Raw genomic sequence first — 15,431 nt, forward strand, 5'->3', positions numbered from 1 at the left:
AATGTTTGGAATCGTTAGCTAATGGAAAAATTAATTTCACCTCCCTAAATATTTTTTTGAAATTTATGGGAAAATTTACTTATAGTGTATTAATGCTATTCACCTGATATTCGTTATAATAGGCAGTAGCTATATCTACTGAATTGGAGACTCATAATATAGCGGCAACATCAACATGATGTTTCAGCGGCAAAATTTCGACTCATATCATGATGATATTCAATTTAAATAAAATGAAAGATATTGATTTTGTAGTTGAATAAGCGAGATGTTTTTATTTGATCTCGTGAGATAGTCTCCAAAACTATTGGAACTAGAATTACCTAAGCAATACAAAATATTTTCTTTATTTCAGTATTATAATGAGTTCTTTACAATTCTAAAAACAGTGCTGTAATGAACTCATTACAGCATCGTTTTCAGTTATATTTTTCGTTTTGTGGTTGTCTATTCTGACTTCCAATCCTATCAAATTTCAACAAACATCAATAATTGTCAATATAATTAAACTTGGATATAGTGAAATGATTGGCAACATTATTCGCAATTTTTTTAAATTCTGGTGGTGTTGAATTGATTTCGTCAGACATAATTCACGAATTTAATGCGTCATTATGATTTATTTCGAAATTCGAAACGTACGATTCATATCCAAATTCCGTAATCTGTCAATGTTCGTAATAGTCACACCAACTGCCAAGATACAATACAAATGTCAATAGGATATAAAATCTGATTTTTTCATTGAATTTCGACAAAATTTCACAAAACATGACTGAAATAGAGAAAATATCGTTTAATACTCGTTGCAGAAGGCAATTCTATTGGAATATAGATACCTATATGCAATACCTATCTAACATAACAGAATAGGAAATTGTTTCTAATTTGATGAATATTGAGTAGTAGGTAAGTATACAACTAAAATCTTTGTATCCAATAATTTTAGCTCCACTAGTCTTAGAATAGAATTTTTGGAAATTCTGTTCAGTTTTCGACTAATTCCAATTTGAAACCACCCAGCTTGATACCTACTCTCATATTCATTTTCCTCATATAGGTATAAAGTATTGTGTGATAGGATAAGAAGAGAAAATAAATCATGAGGTAAAATTAGAAATGTTTTGTGGAATATAAATGATTGTTCATTATAGAAAGCTAAATTTTTAGAAGAACAAGTTTTTTACTGTAACGTTATTTTCTCAAGAAACCATCAATCTGTATGCAGTATCATACCTAAAACTGTTTGTTTCACAAATTTGTATTTTTAAGTTTTTTATTTTTCGATGACCTTTCGGTTTCTATCATGTCTTCGTATACCAGTAATTTATTCATTAAAATCGTTCCACTTGATTTGCAGAATGTTTAAATTTCATAACTCAGCGGGTGGACTTGGGGTTATACAAGATTTCTAATGAATTAATTCTTCTCTTTAGTAACATTATTTTAATTTGATGAATCAGATAATAACTATGAAGTTGAAATCTGCCCAGTTTATTTGTTGATTTCCATCCATTCAAATTCTTGGATAAAAATCCAGACTAGAAAGTGGAATCTATAGTAATTGATATTTTTATCAAATTTTCGAAATAAACTATTCTGGTTTGTTATCCTCAATTACCGATAAGCTTGTTGTTTTAAATTTCTATTATGCATTCTGAATTGTATCGATCCCAATAAAACGCATTGGTTCATCAGAAATCAAAATCATCTTTTCAAAAATAAATATTACTGAGTTATCATGAAACCATTCCAGATATGTGGATCTTCTTATCGGAAGAATGAAATAAAGTTTCTTGGAAAACAAATTATAAAATGAAAGTGTTAATGAATATATCTAATTCATTTCGCATAGGTTCTCAATATCAGTATTTAAAAAAAATTGAATCTCTTACACCGATTCAATCCTCATTGTGGTTTATTATATCAATGGTTCAACTCTAGTGAGTTGCGAAACCTTTGATTCAGGGTAGTTTGAAAAGAAATCTTTTAGCTATAAAATCATCTATTTGAAATCAAATATAATTTTTCACATAATACAGTCGAACCTCTATAACTCGAACCTCTATAACTCGAACCCCTCTTCAACTCGTACTCTCTGAGCGTTCCCTTCACATTCTCGAAAATTCCCTGTATTTCGACCTCTATAACTCGAATTTCTATAACTCGAACACCTCTTCAACTCGAACTCAATGATGCGTCCGTTCAGAGTAAAGATCTCTTTAAGTCGAACATTCGAAAACAATCAAATCGGAGTTTTGGCTTCTTGCCACAAGGTGTCAGCGTAGCTGGCTGAGATGCTCGCGTTACCGACATTTTAGGGTATTCCCCCAACCAAGTGTGAAATACCGCGAATGAAACATCATAACAATAACACCAATCTGATTCTGGAATGAAATATGTTTGGAGTTGGTGAGATGTCGAAGCCGCGTAAACTGAAGTCTTTAACGATCGGAAAGAAGTTAGAAATTTTAAAAAAAGTGGAAAATCGTGTCAACAGAAAAATCATTTGCCAAGAATATGATATTCCGAAAAGTACATTATGCACTATAATAAAAAACAAAGATACAATAGCTAAGTTTGGTGCAGAAGTGAATAACCCTTGTGTAGTGAAGCGAAATAAGCCTAAGAAGAAAGTGAACACTGCATTGATCAAGTGGTTCGAAGCTTCAAGAAAAGCAAATTTGCCAATCTCAGGGCCCATTTTGCAACAGAAGGCATTAGATTTTTCCAGAAAATTGGGAGATGAAAATTTCAAGGCTAGCTCGGGATGGCTTGAAAAATTCAAAAAAAGGTAATGATTCTTATTGTTTCTGTTCGATACATGAGTACATGTTTATTTTTCCCGTTTTAGACATGGTGTATTGCAAAAAAAAGCGTGTGGGGAAAGTGCTGCTGTTAATCAAGAAGAGTGTGATAACTGGATTCGAGATGTTCTTCCTACAATTTTAGCTCCTTACGAAGCTGACGATATTTTCAACGCAGATGAGACTGGGTTGTTCTTCAAATGCTTACCAGATAAAACCTTAACTTTCAAAAATGAAAAATGTTACGGAGGCAAATTATCCAAGGAAAGGGTGACTCTTTTATTAGCAGCAAATATGAGTGGCAGTGAGAAATTGAAACCTGTAATAATAGGGAAAAGCGCAAAGCCACGATGTTTCGCAGGAGTGAAATGTTTACCCCTTACTTATTACAGTAACAAAAAGGCCTGGATGACGAGTGAGATATTTGAAAAGTGGTTGTTGAATCTAGACAAACATTTCCAACTTCAAAATCGTAGAGTTCTATTACTGATTGACAACTGCCCTGCTCATCCAAATATCGATCATCGATTGAAGGCAATAAAGTTGATTTTTTTTCCACCCAATACGACATCAAAATTACAGCCTCTTGATCAGGGAATTATAAAAAGTTTCAAATTTCATTATAAACGCAGGATCTTACAAACAGTACTAGATGGATTTGAGTCCAATGGCACTATCCCCAAAATTGATCTCTTGGATTGCATTCATACGTCGGCGGCAGTGTGGAGAGTAGATTTAACCCAGGAGACTATTCAAAACTGCTTCAGAAAGGCTGGTTTTGGGACACATAACTTCTATGACTATGAAGACGAACTGCCGCTATCAGAATTGAAAAAAATTATGACCAGTGAACAAAAGGTAGCTTTAGATCTCCAAGAGTCTGTTTTTAAATGTTTGGAGGTATTGAATGCTGATGATAAGGTTTCTTTGGAGGAATATATAAATGTGGACGTGGATCTTATAACAAGTGAAAATCCTTCAGAGGATGAGATCTTGGAATATGTGAACAATAAACAAGAAGACTTGGAAAATTTTTCAGAGACCATACCTGAAGATGACGATGAAGATGACAGTGTAGGAGCTGCAAGACAAAAGCCTTCTGACGCTGAAGTTGCTAAAGCAATTGAAACCATTCGGCTTGCGTTTTCAATGAATGAGGCTGCAACTGATGACGATTTAACTCTCATATTCGAAATAAGCAAGAAATTTGAAGCCTATCGTCTAAACAATAAAACATTTAGGCAAACTTTAATAACTGATTTTTTTTAATTCGTTATTGTTTTAAGATCATATTCTAGTTTGGATGATTCAAGTTATCAGAAATGAATTTTAGTTTGTTATATTATTATTATGAGGTAATAAATTTTTTTTGGAAAGTATGTGTTGGATATTTCTCTAAGTTGAACTCTCCATAACTCGAACTTTTTTCGCTTTCCCTTCAAGTTTGAGTTATAGAGGTTCGACTGTATATCATTTTAACAACATTTAGTTGCTCTATAGATAAATATTTACATGGGTTTTTCTAAAACAAAAATATACAAAATTTACAAAACGACCACAGAAGTATTATCTACTTCGACACGGGCCATTTTATGAAATAAAAGGGATACTTTCTCCAGAATATCTTAATTTGTACAACTATACTCTAAAAAAATCACAGAATAGAAAAGTCACAAACAAATATAAGGTATAAATCATTCCAATATTTCAAAACCTTCATTTGGATCGATAGAAATTGTACTAAACCCGCCTATCGTATATACAAAAACAACAACAAAATCTCTACATAACAATTGCAACATAACAGGTACATCCACGATGAAGTGCTCTCTCATTTATACCCACAGACAACCCCACACTAACTCATAAATAAAGTATCAGTCAACGCATCTTCGCAGACGAGATGTCCATATTCGCTCAACAACGGCCCAATCAACAAGACACAGATCGCTCTTGTGAGGACATTTTCTCAGGACTCTGTAACAAGAAGAAAAAAACATCAGTTTAAAAATTCAACAGAACAAAAACAGAAAATTAAACAAGAATAATTTTTCGATGAAGTCTGAAATCAAGTTGCAATTAACTTTTTGTCTAGGAGTCATAAAATCAAACGAAGCGATTTCTTATCGTTACTTTGTATTACCTGCACTATCTGTAAACCGTGAATAGTTTATGATTCAAAGAGCTGTTTGTATTGCTAATATTAGTAAGTAATGACGACGAGGAAAATTTAATGAGTAAACACAGGTGTTGGTTATATTGAATGCACAAAATACCTAAACTTAACCACTTAGTCATAGGATGACGAAGTATGGTCTGATCCAGACAGACAGTTAAACTGTTGAAAATCTGTCATGAGGGTAATAAGGGGACCAATAAATTAATTTAGAACCCCCAGAAAGAGAAGCAAACACATGTGTTATTTGTTTGAAACAGCTGACCTCCAGTAATAATTACCCTAATAGAACATGTGTCGTCAAAGTGCCAAACACTTGGCTTTTTGATAAGGAAATAACTCGGGGAGAATATTTGTTGGGTGGGATGAATACACAAAGTGAGTATTATTAGATTAAGTACGACAAAAACTCGGATCAATGGACCATGTGTGTCAGTGACAATCAAATCGACCATCTGGTATTGCACGTGGTTCATAACGTCGAGTGTACATCTGCAGTGAACCGTTAATGTGCCATATGAGCCCAGGTGTCAATTCTGATAATGTTCTACCTAGATAGGAACATCCTGGTGGCAAGACTCCACATCATAGGTCAAGAATCAAAGCTTACATAAAATATTCGTATTGTTCCAGCCCCTAATAGCGATAAGCTTGGGGGAACAATAGAAAATCACACCTGCACTATTTAAAACGAACAATACCTCAATTGAATGTGGGAAAAAACTTTTCCCGATATTCTACGCTGTTATAGATTCTACCTTCTCACAATTACACGAAAAACTTGGGAAATAATCTAATAGACAATGTATTTTCAACAGTTCCTTATCAACAGGATATTATAATTGTGTGAAACAACCTTTCCCAACTCACATGAATGTTAACGAGTTGAACGAAGGTTGGAAACTAATTGAATATTGAGAATGCAAACTTTTGAATCGATTTGAATATTTATAAATCAAAAACTATGAAGAAGGTTATATGTGATGAAAATGTCGAAACAGCAATTTGCTCTTGAACATTAACAAATTCATATTGAACAATTTAGCACGTAGTTTAAGAAAAAATAATCGAACACTAACAATTTCAAGTACGACTTTGGTAACTTTCCTTAGTAAACAATATTTTCCAATTTAGAAATTGAACTTACCGTGATATTTGTGAGAATAGAGGCCTCGCAAGGTCCAAGTATCGTGTTTGGACTGGATCTAACACCTAGAGGTTGCCTTGGACTTGCTGCAGCCTGTGATTTTTTCTGACTTAGAGCCGCCGTGGCGTCAAAAGCGTTGACAGCAGGGTGGGTTTCCAGCGCACTTTGCAAATCGCATATGTAATCGATAACGTACTGAATCACTTCCAATTTAGAAAGTTTCCTGTTTTTGGGCATGAATGGAACTAGATCCTTCAGTTTGCTCAAATACATTTGAATCTCCTCGTTTTCCACATCTTTCCTTGCTTTCGACACTTTACCGGAACTAACTCCATTGGTGGCACTATTTTCGTTGCACAATGCACTAACTATAGCCTTCATGATGATCAGATAGATTGTCGCACAACACGGAACAACACAGAAACAACTCAGAAGCGTGAGTTCAAATGACGGCTAGACGACTCGCGCCGGCTTATATACCTAGGAGGGGGGGAGACTCGCCCAATGATACACTTCTTCTTGACGTAAGGGCGTGTCGAGCGATGTGGTGAATTGCGTGAGCCTAGGTAAACTGCAGGCGCCCAGAGAAATGTGAGGCAATTTTTACTGCCAATCGTCGCAGGCGCCTCTGAGCCTCTTTACGGTCTTTATAAACTGTCGACAGTGATGAATGGAATGGATTTATGAATCGTCGTAGTATTGCACAGATTTCAGAAACTATAATTAATTGAAGTTGTGGCGTCTTTGTTTTTACATTTTATTCGCAACCTTGGGGGTTACGTATGTCACAAAGTCTGTGTATAGTTGTAGTTCGAAGAATTGTTGCCACGGGATTTATTCTTTTAACAATGATTTCATCATGTATTATTGTTAGTTGATTCCTAAATTCATATTTATCGTCTGACATTTTGACTTTTTTTCTAGTGAACTTACTTTACTATATTGCTGTAAATAATATCTTAGTACATGAAGTGCCTTTTTTGTTTTAATTTCAATTGTAAATTTTATTATAAAAACTTTTCAATGCATTTTCAATATATATTATATACATATATACGAAAATGTGTCTATCGGTTCTGATGGGATAATTGAAAGCGAAATATGAAGGTATGTTTATTCTTCTCATTTCCATTGCTACTTTGAAGGGCGTATTATCACTTTCTTTGTTGTATGAATTTGGTAATCTTATTGTACCTACCACGATAAAGTTGGAAGTAAAATTCGACTGTTTGTATAACCTCATTTTCCAAACTCAGAAAAATGCTTCTGGTCAGACTCAGGTTCCCTAAGTGGAGACTGAGAAATGAACGAAATTCATTCATAGGTATATGTACTTAAATCATTATTCAGTTTTCTTTAATATGCACTTCGTATTTTTTCTTATCATTCTCAGATCTATCTTTTCATTCTTCATATTTCATTACTTATTTATTGCATTTGAGTTCTTGTGCCTTCTTTTTTCCTATATCGACATGTGGTTTATATGTCAAAAATTACAAAATGCTCATTTCGTAATTTTGTATTCATTTGAAACTGTGCGGCCTCGATAATAAATGATGAGTAGGTATCAAAGTCACCACCATCTTTTCCATATGAATCCCATTAACTCATGAACCGTTGAGTTTTCAGCAAGGTATGGCATATTGCTGAAATTTTCATCAAAAAAGCTATCTGATGATGCAATGATTTACTGGGTGTGCCATTTGAAATAAGGAATAAGTAGTCTGTTTTCGGTATAACCGGAAGTTCTAATGATCTGAAAATATTTCAGAGAGAAAGATCATTGTCTCAAACCCCAATATGCAAATTTTCAGAATAAACTCATGATTAGTTTTCCATGAGCATCTAATAGGCCATCGCGGTGAATCACCCTGTCTAGTTTGGTTTGACAACTTATGACAGGTTTTATTCCCGTTGAGAATAGTTATTTTGCTGCCTAGGCAAGAAAGTCCTTACTTTGCTGTTTATAGACAGGAGAAGTAATACTTTGCTGATTGATATCTATGTGTCTGCAAAATTCATATTTGCTGTCAATCGGAGAAAAACTATATGTTCAACTCGGCAGCAAAGTAGATTGACTGCCTTAGCTGAATTCCTGAAATATCAGCCGCGGCAGTCTATCTACTACTTTGCTGCCTAGTAGATATAACAAATATCTATCCCTGTTAAAGTCAGAAATATATTTGAACTTCGACCATTATTTCAATCTTCCCCAATAATAAATATAATAATTGTTCGAAATGTCCAATTTCGCCGTGAACGTAAACCTCACATTGACGAACTTCAAATGCCGATACTCGGCGGATCAGATTTGGGTTGTTTCTTATATGTATGGCTGCATATTGAATAGGTTTATCAGTAATTGTTGATGAGATGATAATTTATAATGTTCCCATAAAAAAAATCTGACACATTGTGATCCGGTGAACAAGGTTATTCAGGTACCTATTAGTCCCTCTTGACTTATTCGGGAATTTTCATTTAACCAAACAGCAACTTGTTTTTCCAATAGTGAAAGATAATATAGACGTTAGTAATTGTATTGAATCAAATTGTTAAAATATCATCCAAAACGTTGACACTAAAAAGTTGCTGGAATCGTCTTGGTTTATAATAGCTTATGAATTTTGCAGTGATCATACATGTTTATTATGATTGTTGTTGATACCGCCCTTATTAGCGAAATCCCCGTCAGATCATATGACAAGCGGAATAAATCTATTACCTAATACCTATGTGCATGTTGTTCAAGTAACCATCGACAATAATCTAGTAGTCATATCAGCTGGTGTTTTCGTCGACCTACATTTAATTCAAACATGAAAAACAATAATTTCAATTATTCTAGTTTCTAGTAATTTTGAAACGAATCAGACCTATGTCAATAGAAAAAAAAGTTCAGAATGAGCACGACTATCATCTGTCAGAGTTTGTCGTGGAGCTTATAGAAGACCCTGTATGTATATTCTTGAAAATTTCATTAATTGGTAGTTAGTTACAACATTACCTGCTCACCTGAATTTATATCTTGTTGAGTGCTTAAAAACTTTGAAACCATTTGTTGTGTAAAATATAAATCATCGAAAGACAATTGAAAATTGACATTTTATATCAGAAAATGAACAAATGAAACCGTTGAAGTTATACGTCAGTTTCAGATAGAACTACTTTGATGAGGAAAAGGGTCGACAAGTATAGATAGTAATTGTTCTTGGTTTAATTGAAATTGTCGGAGAATTTAACGACTTATTTGATTAAAGTGAACTTTAATTGATTTGGATTAGCAAAGATTGAATATTAATAACAATTGCAAATTATACATACTTTCAGATGTGTTCTTCGTGTATTAAAATACACATTGAATTCGCTTAGGGCGAAATACCTAATCCAATAAAATACTAAAATAATAATAAAACAGTTGCAGAACTATTTGGTATCAGTAGCTACCTAATGTTTTGAGTGATATGGATCGAAATCAGAAGTGATTGTAAATCAACATTTATGAGTATGATAAAAATTCTCAATAAACTTTAGAACTCAAAATTTCAAGACCGGATATCTATCTGTAATTAGGTATTTGATTTGTTCGGAAGAATTCCTTGCCTCTGTAGTGACAGATGTGTCATGTTCAATGGGACACTACAATTAACAATAGACCCGAAAACGTTCTCACTTGTTTTCTTTCTTTCTTATTGGCCGTTTGGAAGTGCCCCTCCAAAAATTTTTATTGTTTATCATTTCTCTTGTCGGCCCAACTCTAGACTAGACTTAAGCAACATCTGTGGATCAAATGATATCTTACTTACTACCCTATGCGTCAAGATATCATAAATCATCCATTGGTTTTCCCATTTTTTTTATGACCCTTTCTTACATTTATTTTAGAAAATCCAAATTGTTTATTATTTCTTTTATCAGTACCTAAGTCCAGACTCGAGAATGGATTGCAACATCTGCAGCCCAAATGAATTTCTAGGGAGAACCGAAACGAATTCTATAATAATAATCTTGAAGTTAGTTTCGATATTTTCTGTTTATGAGATTTAAAAGTCTAAAAATCGGTTGTTACAAGTCTCAAAATGAAGGAAAAAATTTGAGTTCTCGAAAATTGCAGACAATAAATGTAATCATGGAACTTTTCAAATACAAAAATTCATCACGATTTCTTGATACTTTTGAAATTTTTCCTCATCCAATAAACTGTCAAGAAAAAAAAGCCATCTTGTTAATTTTAATTAAATTGAATTGTTGATTAATTTTTATTCACAATAGATACAAATCTTTTGAGAAATGAAAAAGTTCTCAAAGTGTTGTTGTCTCGTTTCAATATTTTCTTTGAATGTTTGTGTCACTTTAATGCAAAATCTGATGCAAAATCAAGATATAGCAGAAACCAATCAAGAGGAACATTAGTCTAACATCAGTCAAGTTTTCCTCCTAAGAATATTTTACACAGCTTGAGTTTTGGGATTGGGATGTGTAAAACCCAGAAATCGAAAATAATTTGAGATATTAAAAAAATTTCATGTGTCACATTGATTGCCATAACTTCAGAATTTGAATGTTGAAGGCTAAAAATTAAGGGATCAAATTATGATTAATGTTGATGATAGGTAGTGGAATGATGAAAATGAATAAAATATTTTTTAGTTTTTATAGTTATACTTTTTATTAATAGTATAAGTTCTCACAATCACCAATGTTGAACCCAGTGCGTGATATTTTAAGAAGATCTAATGTTTGTTGTTATTTAAAGGGAAGAAATGATTAACGGTAAAAGTTACTCTATTATTAAAATACAGAACTGGTTTTCTTTATTGAATAAAGTCATTTTTTCTGAAAATCGAGCTGAAACATGTGAAATAATTTTTGGTAGTTCTTGAATTCGGACTAGACGATAAGTTGTCTAGAGTCAAATATTAATCGTAGAATTTTCAGAACAGTCTAGCTCTCTCAAATTAAACAGTAGGTTTTCTATAATAATTTGAATAATATTTTTTAATATTTAATAGTCAAACCTCTCGCAAACATGAACTGAATACGGAACTGCCTTATTTGTCCTGTTTGCATTGAAGCCGCGTCTGTAAATCGGGCTTAACGATAATAACTTCACGTGAAGCTCCCACTTCACAATTATTTACCATTATTTCAACAGAATCAATAGGTCACAGTAATGAATGGATACTGTTGACAAATCAGAAGATGCAGCTGCAAAGGTCAACCGCAATTCACATATCGCAGGTTTTAGATAGCTGTGGCGCCAATCGTTAAACAAAACTCTATTTCTAGAGAGATAATCAACGAAGAACGTTATTTATAATAACACACTTCAATCGGATAGCAATTACTGTTGGTCTCAGTCGAAATCGATCCAGTTTTCTGTTCCATATAAATGTGGAGTATACGTATGTGGAATTTGAGTAGTAATTGTAGTGGCAGCTAGGGATTTTGGTTATTGCCATGAATAATAAACTTTTGTAAATAAAAAAAAATTACTCAAAAAATAGTAAAACTTATAAAATATTAAAATCGAATGAAAAAATCTCTGTCATTTGATATAAATTATTATTTATAATTTATATTTATATTTATAATTCAGAAAAGAACATATAGGCACTGAAGAGGGTTGAATTGAAAAATAAAGAAAGCACTGACATGAAGTAAGCAGTTTTTGTGCGGTCATCATTTATGCGCCAATTCCTGTAATTGATAAATCACATCCCACCACAGACCTGTATATTAGTACAGGGCAGAGGTGTAATTAGAGTTGACTCATGACAGGGGTTTACCCCCAATTTGAAAAAGCAAACCATTCAATTTTTCACAAGTTTTTTTTAATTGTTACTCACAATTTTTTGGATTTATCTCCCCTCAACCCCCTCGTTACGCCTATAGTACAGTGTGTCCCAAATTCGATAAAATATCAGAAAGCAGATCATAAATATCTTGATAAGTTTTCGAGTAATAGGGCTTTTCTGAAAAATTACTGTTTCAAATATTTCCCTATATTTGGTTTTTGTTTGATATATTAGAAAAATTCTAAAACATTTTTTTCCAGTAATTTTTATGGTTTATATGATTTTCATAACAGATCATAGAAATGAATTACCGTTCTAAAGATATAAAGGAGAGTAAGTGTTTTTTAAATGGGACACCCTATATAAGACTTTATTACAAGAATGCAATGGACACAAAATGAATTGAATCTCGAAATAAATGAAAAATTTCGATATACAAGAGACCCATCAGAAAAATTGAGTCTAAAAACTTAATATGTCTTTTTTAAAAGATTGGTACCTAACAGGATGCTCTTCGACAAATCTGAGGCTAAAAAATACGTTGAAAAATTCCCCCTATATCTTCAAAAGGGAAATTAATTTCTATAATTTTTTTATGAGTATCATGTAAACCGTAAAAATCATTGAAAAAATGTTTTAACATTTTTTGAATATCTAGAAGAGTAATCAAGATATAGCGAACTATTTTAAACTCGCGAACGAATCAAGATGTTTATGGTTTGCTTTCTAATATCTTATTATTTCAAAAAAAGAGATTGGTGGTCCCTGAAAATTTTTTCTCTAAGTCTCATATTTTTCGGGACAATCTGTATAGAGCGTGCCAAAAAAGTGAGGCATCAACGAACCCATTATTCTTGTATCTAATGAAAAATCCACGCACTCCTCGATTTATATTTTCAAAGGCAAATTATGTTAGGCATTTTTTAATTTGATATTTTTTACCCCTCCTCTCTATTCCACAATTTTTTTTTTATGGAAAAATATGGATTGTGAAATGAAAAGCCATTCGATAAGGTACTCATTCAGCGGTGACTTGAAGGAAAATAGGCTATGGCGTTTTTTTTTATTTTTATTAGGACAAAATTAACAATTTGTGATTGGAGAGTAGGTGCTGCGATCAAGGCATACAAATAATTATTGAAAAAAATACTTTAATTTCTATTTTAAATAAATCCATGCATTTTTGAAGTTAGCGGTTCAACCCTTAACCCCCTAAACCAATTTTTTTTTTCTATTTGAAAAATATCGATTGTGATATTCTCCTCAATTTCACCAACAGTTGATTGGGAAACGAGTTGTTCTCGGTTTGGACACTTCGCGTTGAATAAATTGCAAACTTCTTTTTGGGTTCTCGTTCTATCCCCATATCCAATCATAATTAAAACTTCGATTCGTTCTTGTTCTGTCAATCTCATTTTCAAATTGAATTGATATACTCACGATTTGAATCTTGACTGTTAGTTATTCGGACCGCTGCATGTTGCAAATAAAAATAAACAAAAAATTTGTGTTGATGTGGTGGTGCATGTAAACAATTTTTTATTTTATTGTCGTTGAAAATTCTTTCAAGTATTCATTTCAATTTTAATAATAATAATAAATGAAAGTATCTACTGCAATAAGAAACTATGAGACTACAACAATTAAACATTTTTGTATCCACCCTGTATGAACAGAGCTTACAATGATTTGTACCATTGAGTAGCTAATTGAAGGATCTTAAATTGAGGTGTCACTTGACATACTTTCCCTTTTGAAAAAACAGCCGAAATTTGTTTTTTTTTTTTGGGAGAAAATGAATTTATTCCATATATTTGCACGGTACTGTATGGGTTTACCTGAGATGTAACTAATGAATCACATAATACATACTGTTATGGTTTTTTCATAATAGAAATTAAAATGAAGATATAACTAGGAAATGACCTAATGATTACTTCCAAATACCAAAATAAAAAAAAAGGTTCATAGGTATTTTTTCTGAATTGAGATCATTTTTGATTTGAAATATATTCAAAAATGGAATTATATAGTTTGGCAAAAATATGTATTATTATTCAGAATTAAGAGTTAAAAAGAAATTTATGCCTACCTAGATATAGGCCTCAAATCTTGTAGAGTGCGTGGTCCCGAATAAGGGATTCAAAGAACACAACAAAAAATCATTTGGTGTCCACATTGGGGGAACTCAATAAAGGGCAGTAAAGTGTTAGCAGCTTGTTACCTCGATTTGGCTTTGACCGATTTTTTGGGTTTTCTTTAAATCATGTGTTTGATTTCTGGTCTTTTAGGACCCCTTAAGACCTACATACTCGTTAATATATGATGAAGGATCACAAAGAAAGTAGAAAGCCAGAAATTGTCTTATTGACTGTATGACAATATGATGTCACTTATATGATAAGATGTAAAACATTCAAGAAGTGTCAGGCTATAAGCATGAAAATGTGGGAATTTACAATATAAAAAATTTACTCAATTACTTAATCAAATTTACCTTTAGATTTAGGGCTATTGGGTACATAAATAGGGTTAAGTAAAGAAACTCTTATCAAAATGATGATTAAAAGGTACAATATCAATAAGTCTCCTTCGATAAGATAATAAGAAATTTTATTTTGTTTCGATTTGCTTAGTAGTAATAAATTTCTTAGTACACTTTGAGAACCTGGTCATCAAATTTGCTCCAGACTCCGTTTTGTAAGTATACATAATATGCCTAAGCGTGCAAGGTTTGTCCTTTATAGAATGACATATTGTAGAATGACTGCTGCAAATGTACCATGGTTTTCGGGTGTGGATTTCATTCTTGAAGATCAAAAAAACATTGTGTGCCCTATTATGAATCGATATCTACTTGTGAACTTATTTTCTTTGTATGTTTCCTTTATCCCGTGGATGAATAAATTTAATAAAAAGTGTTAAGTAGTGTAAATTAAAAAAAGGTGGTCTGATTCGAAACAAATTCAAGTAATTTTCATAAAATCTATCCCAATCAGAAATCAGTGAAAGAAAAAATTATCAGATCTGCTCAAAATGATAAGTACAATGAATTTAAGTAAAATAGTTTTCTACTTATTTTATTTTTTTCTGATCGAACCAATATTGAGCTATATCGCCTTAGTTACCATGTGTCATAACACACTCATATTTCCCAAGGGAAATATGAAACGTCAGTTCATATTTCCCTAGGGAAATATGAAACTATTTCTTTATTTAGTAACAAAATGGAAACTGCAATTGTTGAAATTTCCACTAAAAGTATTTCCACCAGATACAAAGGAAGAAGAAATATCTTGTTCATAATTATTCGACGACGAGACTACAGTTTTCTTGAGAACATTCCTTGCAGCAGCAGTCTCGGACGATTCTCCCAAAACGGTCTTCAAAGATTGTGATGCTGCAGATGGCTCACCCTCCACACCTGCTATCATCTTCGCTACCTTATTTTTGTGCAGCATACTGTCCGCCAGATAGCCTTCTGCAACAGACGAACTTTTCCA

At 32.6% G+C, this 15,431-nt stretch overlaps 2 protein-coding genes across 2 annotated transcripts; one reads left to right on the forward strand and one right to left on the reverse strand.

The window, feature by feature from the left end:
• Window positions 1-2,030: 2,030 nt before the first annotated feature.
• LOC123671965 (tigger transposable element-derived protein 4-like) lies at window positions 2,031-4,186 on the forward strand. The gene is made up of 2 exons (XM_045605886.1): window positions 2,031-2,794; window positions 2,855-4,186. Exons 1-2 carry the CDS (start codon window positions 2,400-2,402, stop codon window positions 4,074-4,076), a joined length of 1,617 nt encoding a protein of 538 aa, XP_045461842.1. The 5' UTR covers window positions 2,031-2,399; the 3' UTR covers window positions 4,077-4,186.
• A 150-nt stretch (window positions 4,187-4,336) lies between these two features.
• On the reverse strand, window positions 4,337-6,653 carry LOC123671966 (protein extra-macrochaetae). Its single transcript, XM_045605887.1, has 2 exons — window positions 6,131-6,653; window positions 4,337-4,784 (listed from the first exon to the last, which is right to left on the reverse strand). Exons 1-2 carry the CDS (start codon window positions 6,509-6,511, stop codon window positions 4,740-4,742), a joined length of 426 nt encoding a protein of 141 aa, XP_045461843.1. The 5' UTR covers window positions 6,512-6,653; the 3' UTR covers window positions 4,337-4,739.
• Window positions 6,654-15,431: the final 8,778 nt, after the last annotated feature.

The sequence above is a fragment of the Harmonia axyridis genome, chromosome 2 (assembly GCF_914767665.1).
Source record: "Harmonia axyridis chromosome 2, icHarAxyr1.1, whole genome shotgun sequence".
Taxonomy (NCBI): Eukaryota; Metazoa; Arthropoda; class Insecta; order Coleoptera; family Coccinellidae; genus Harmonia; species Harmonia axyridis.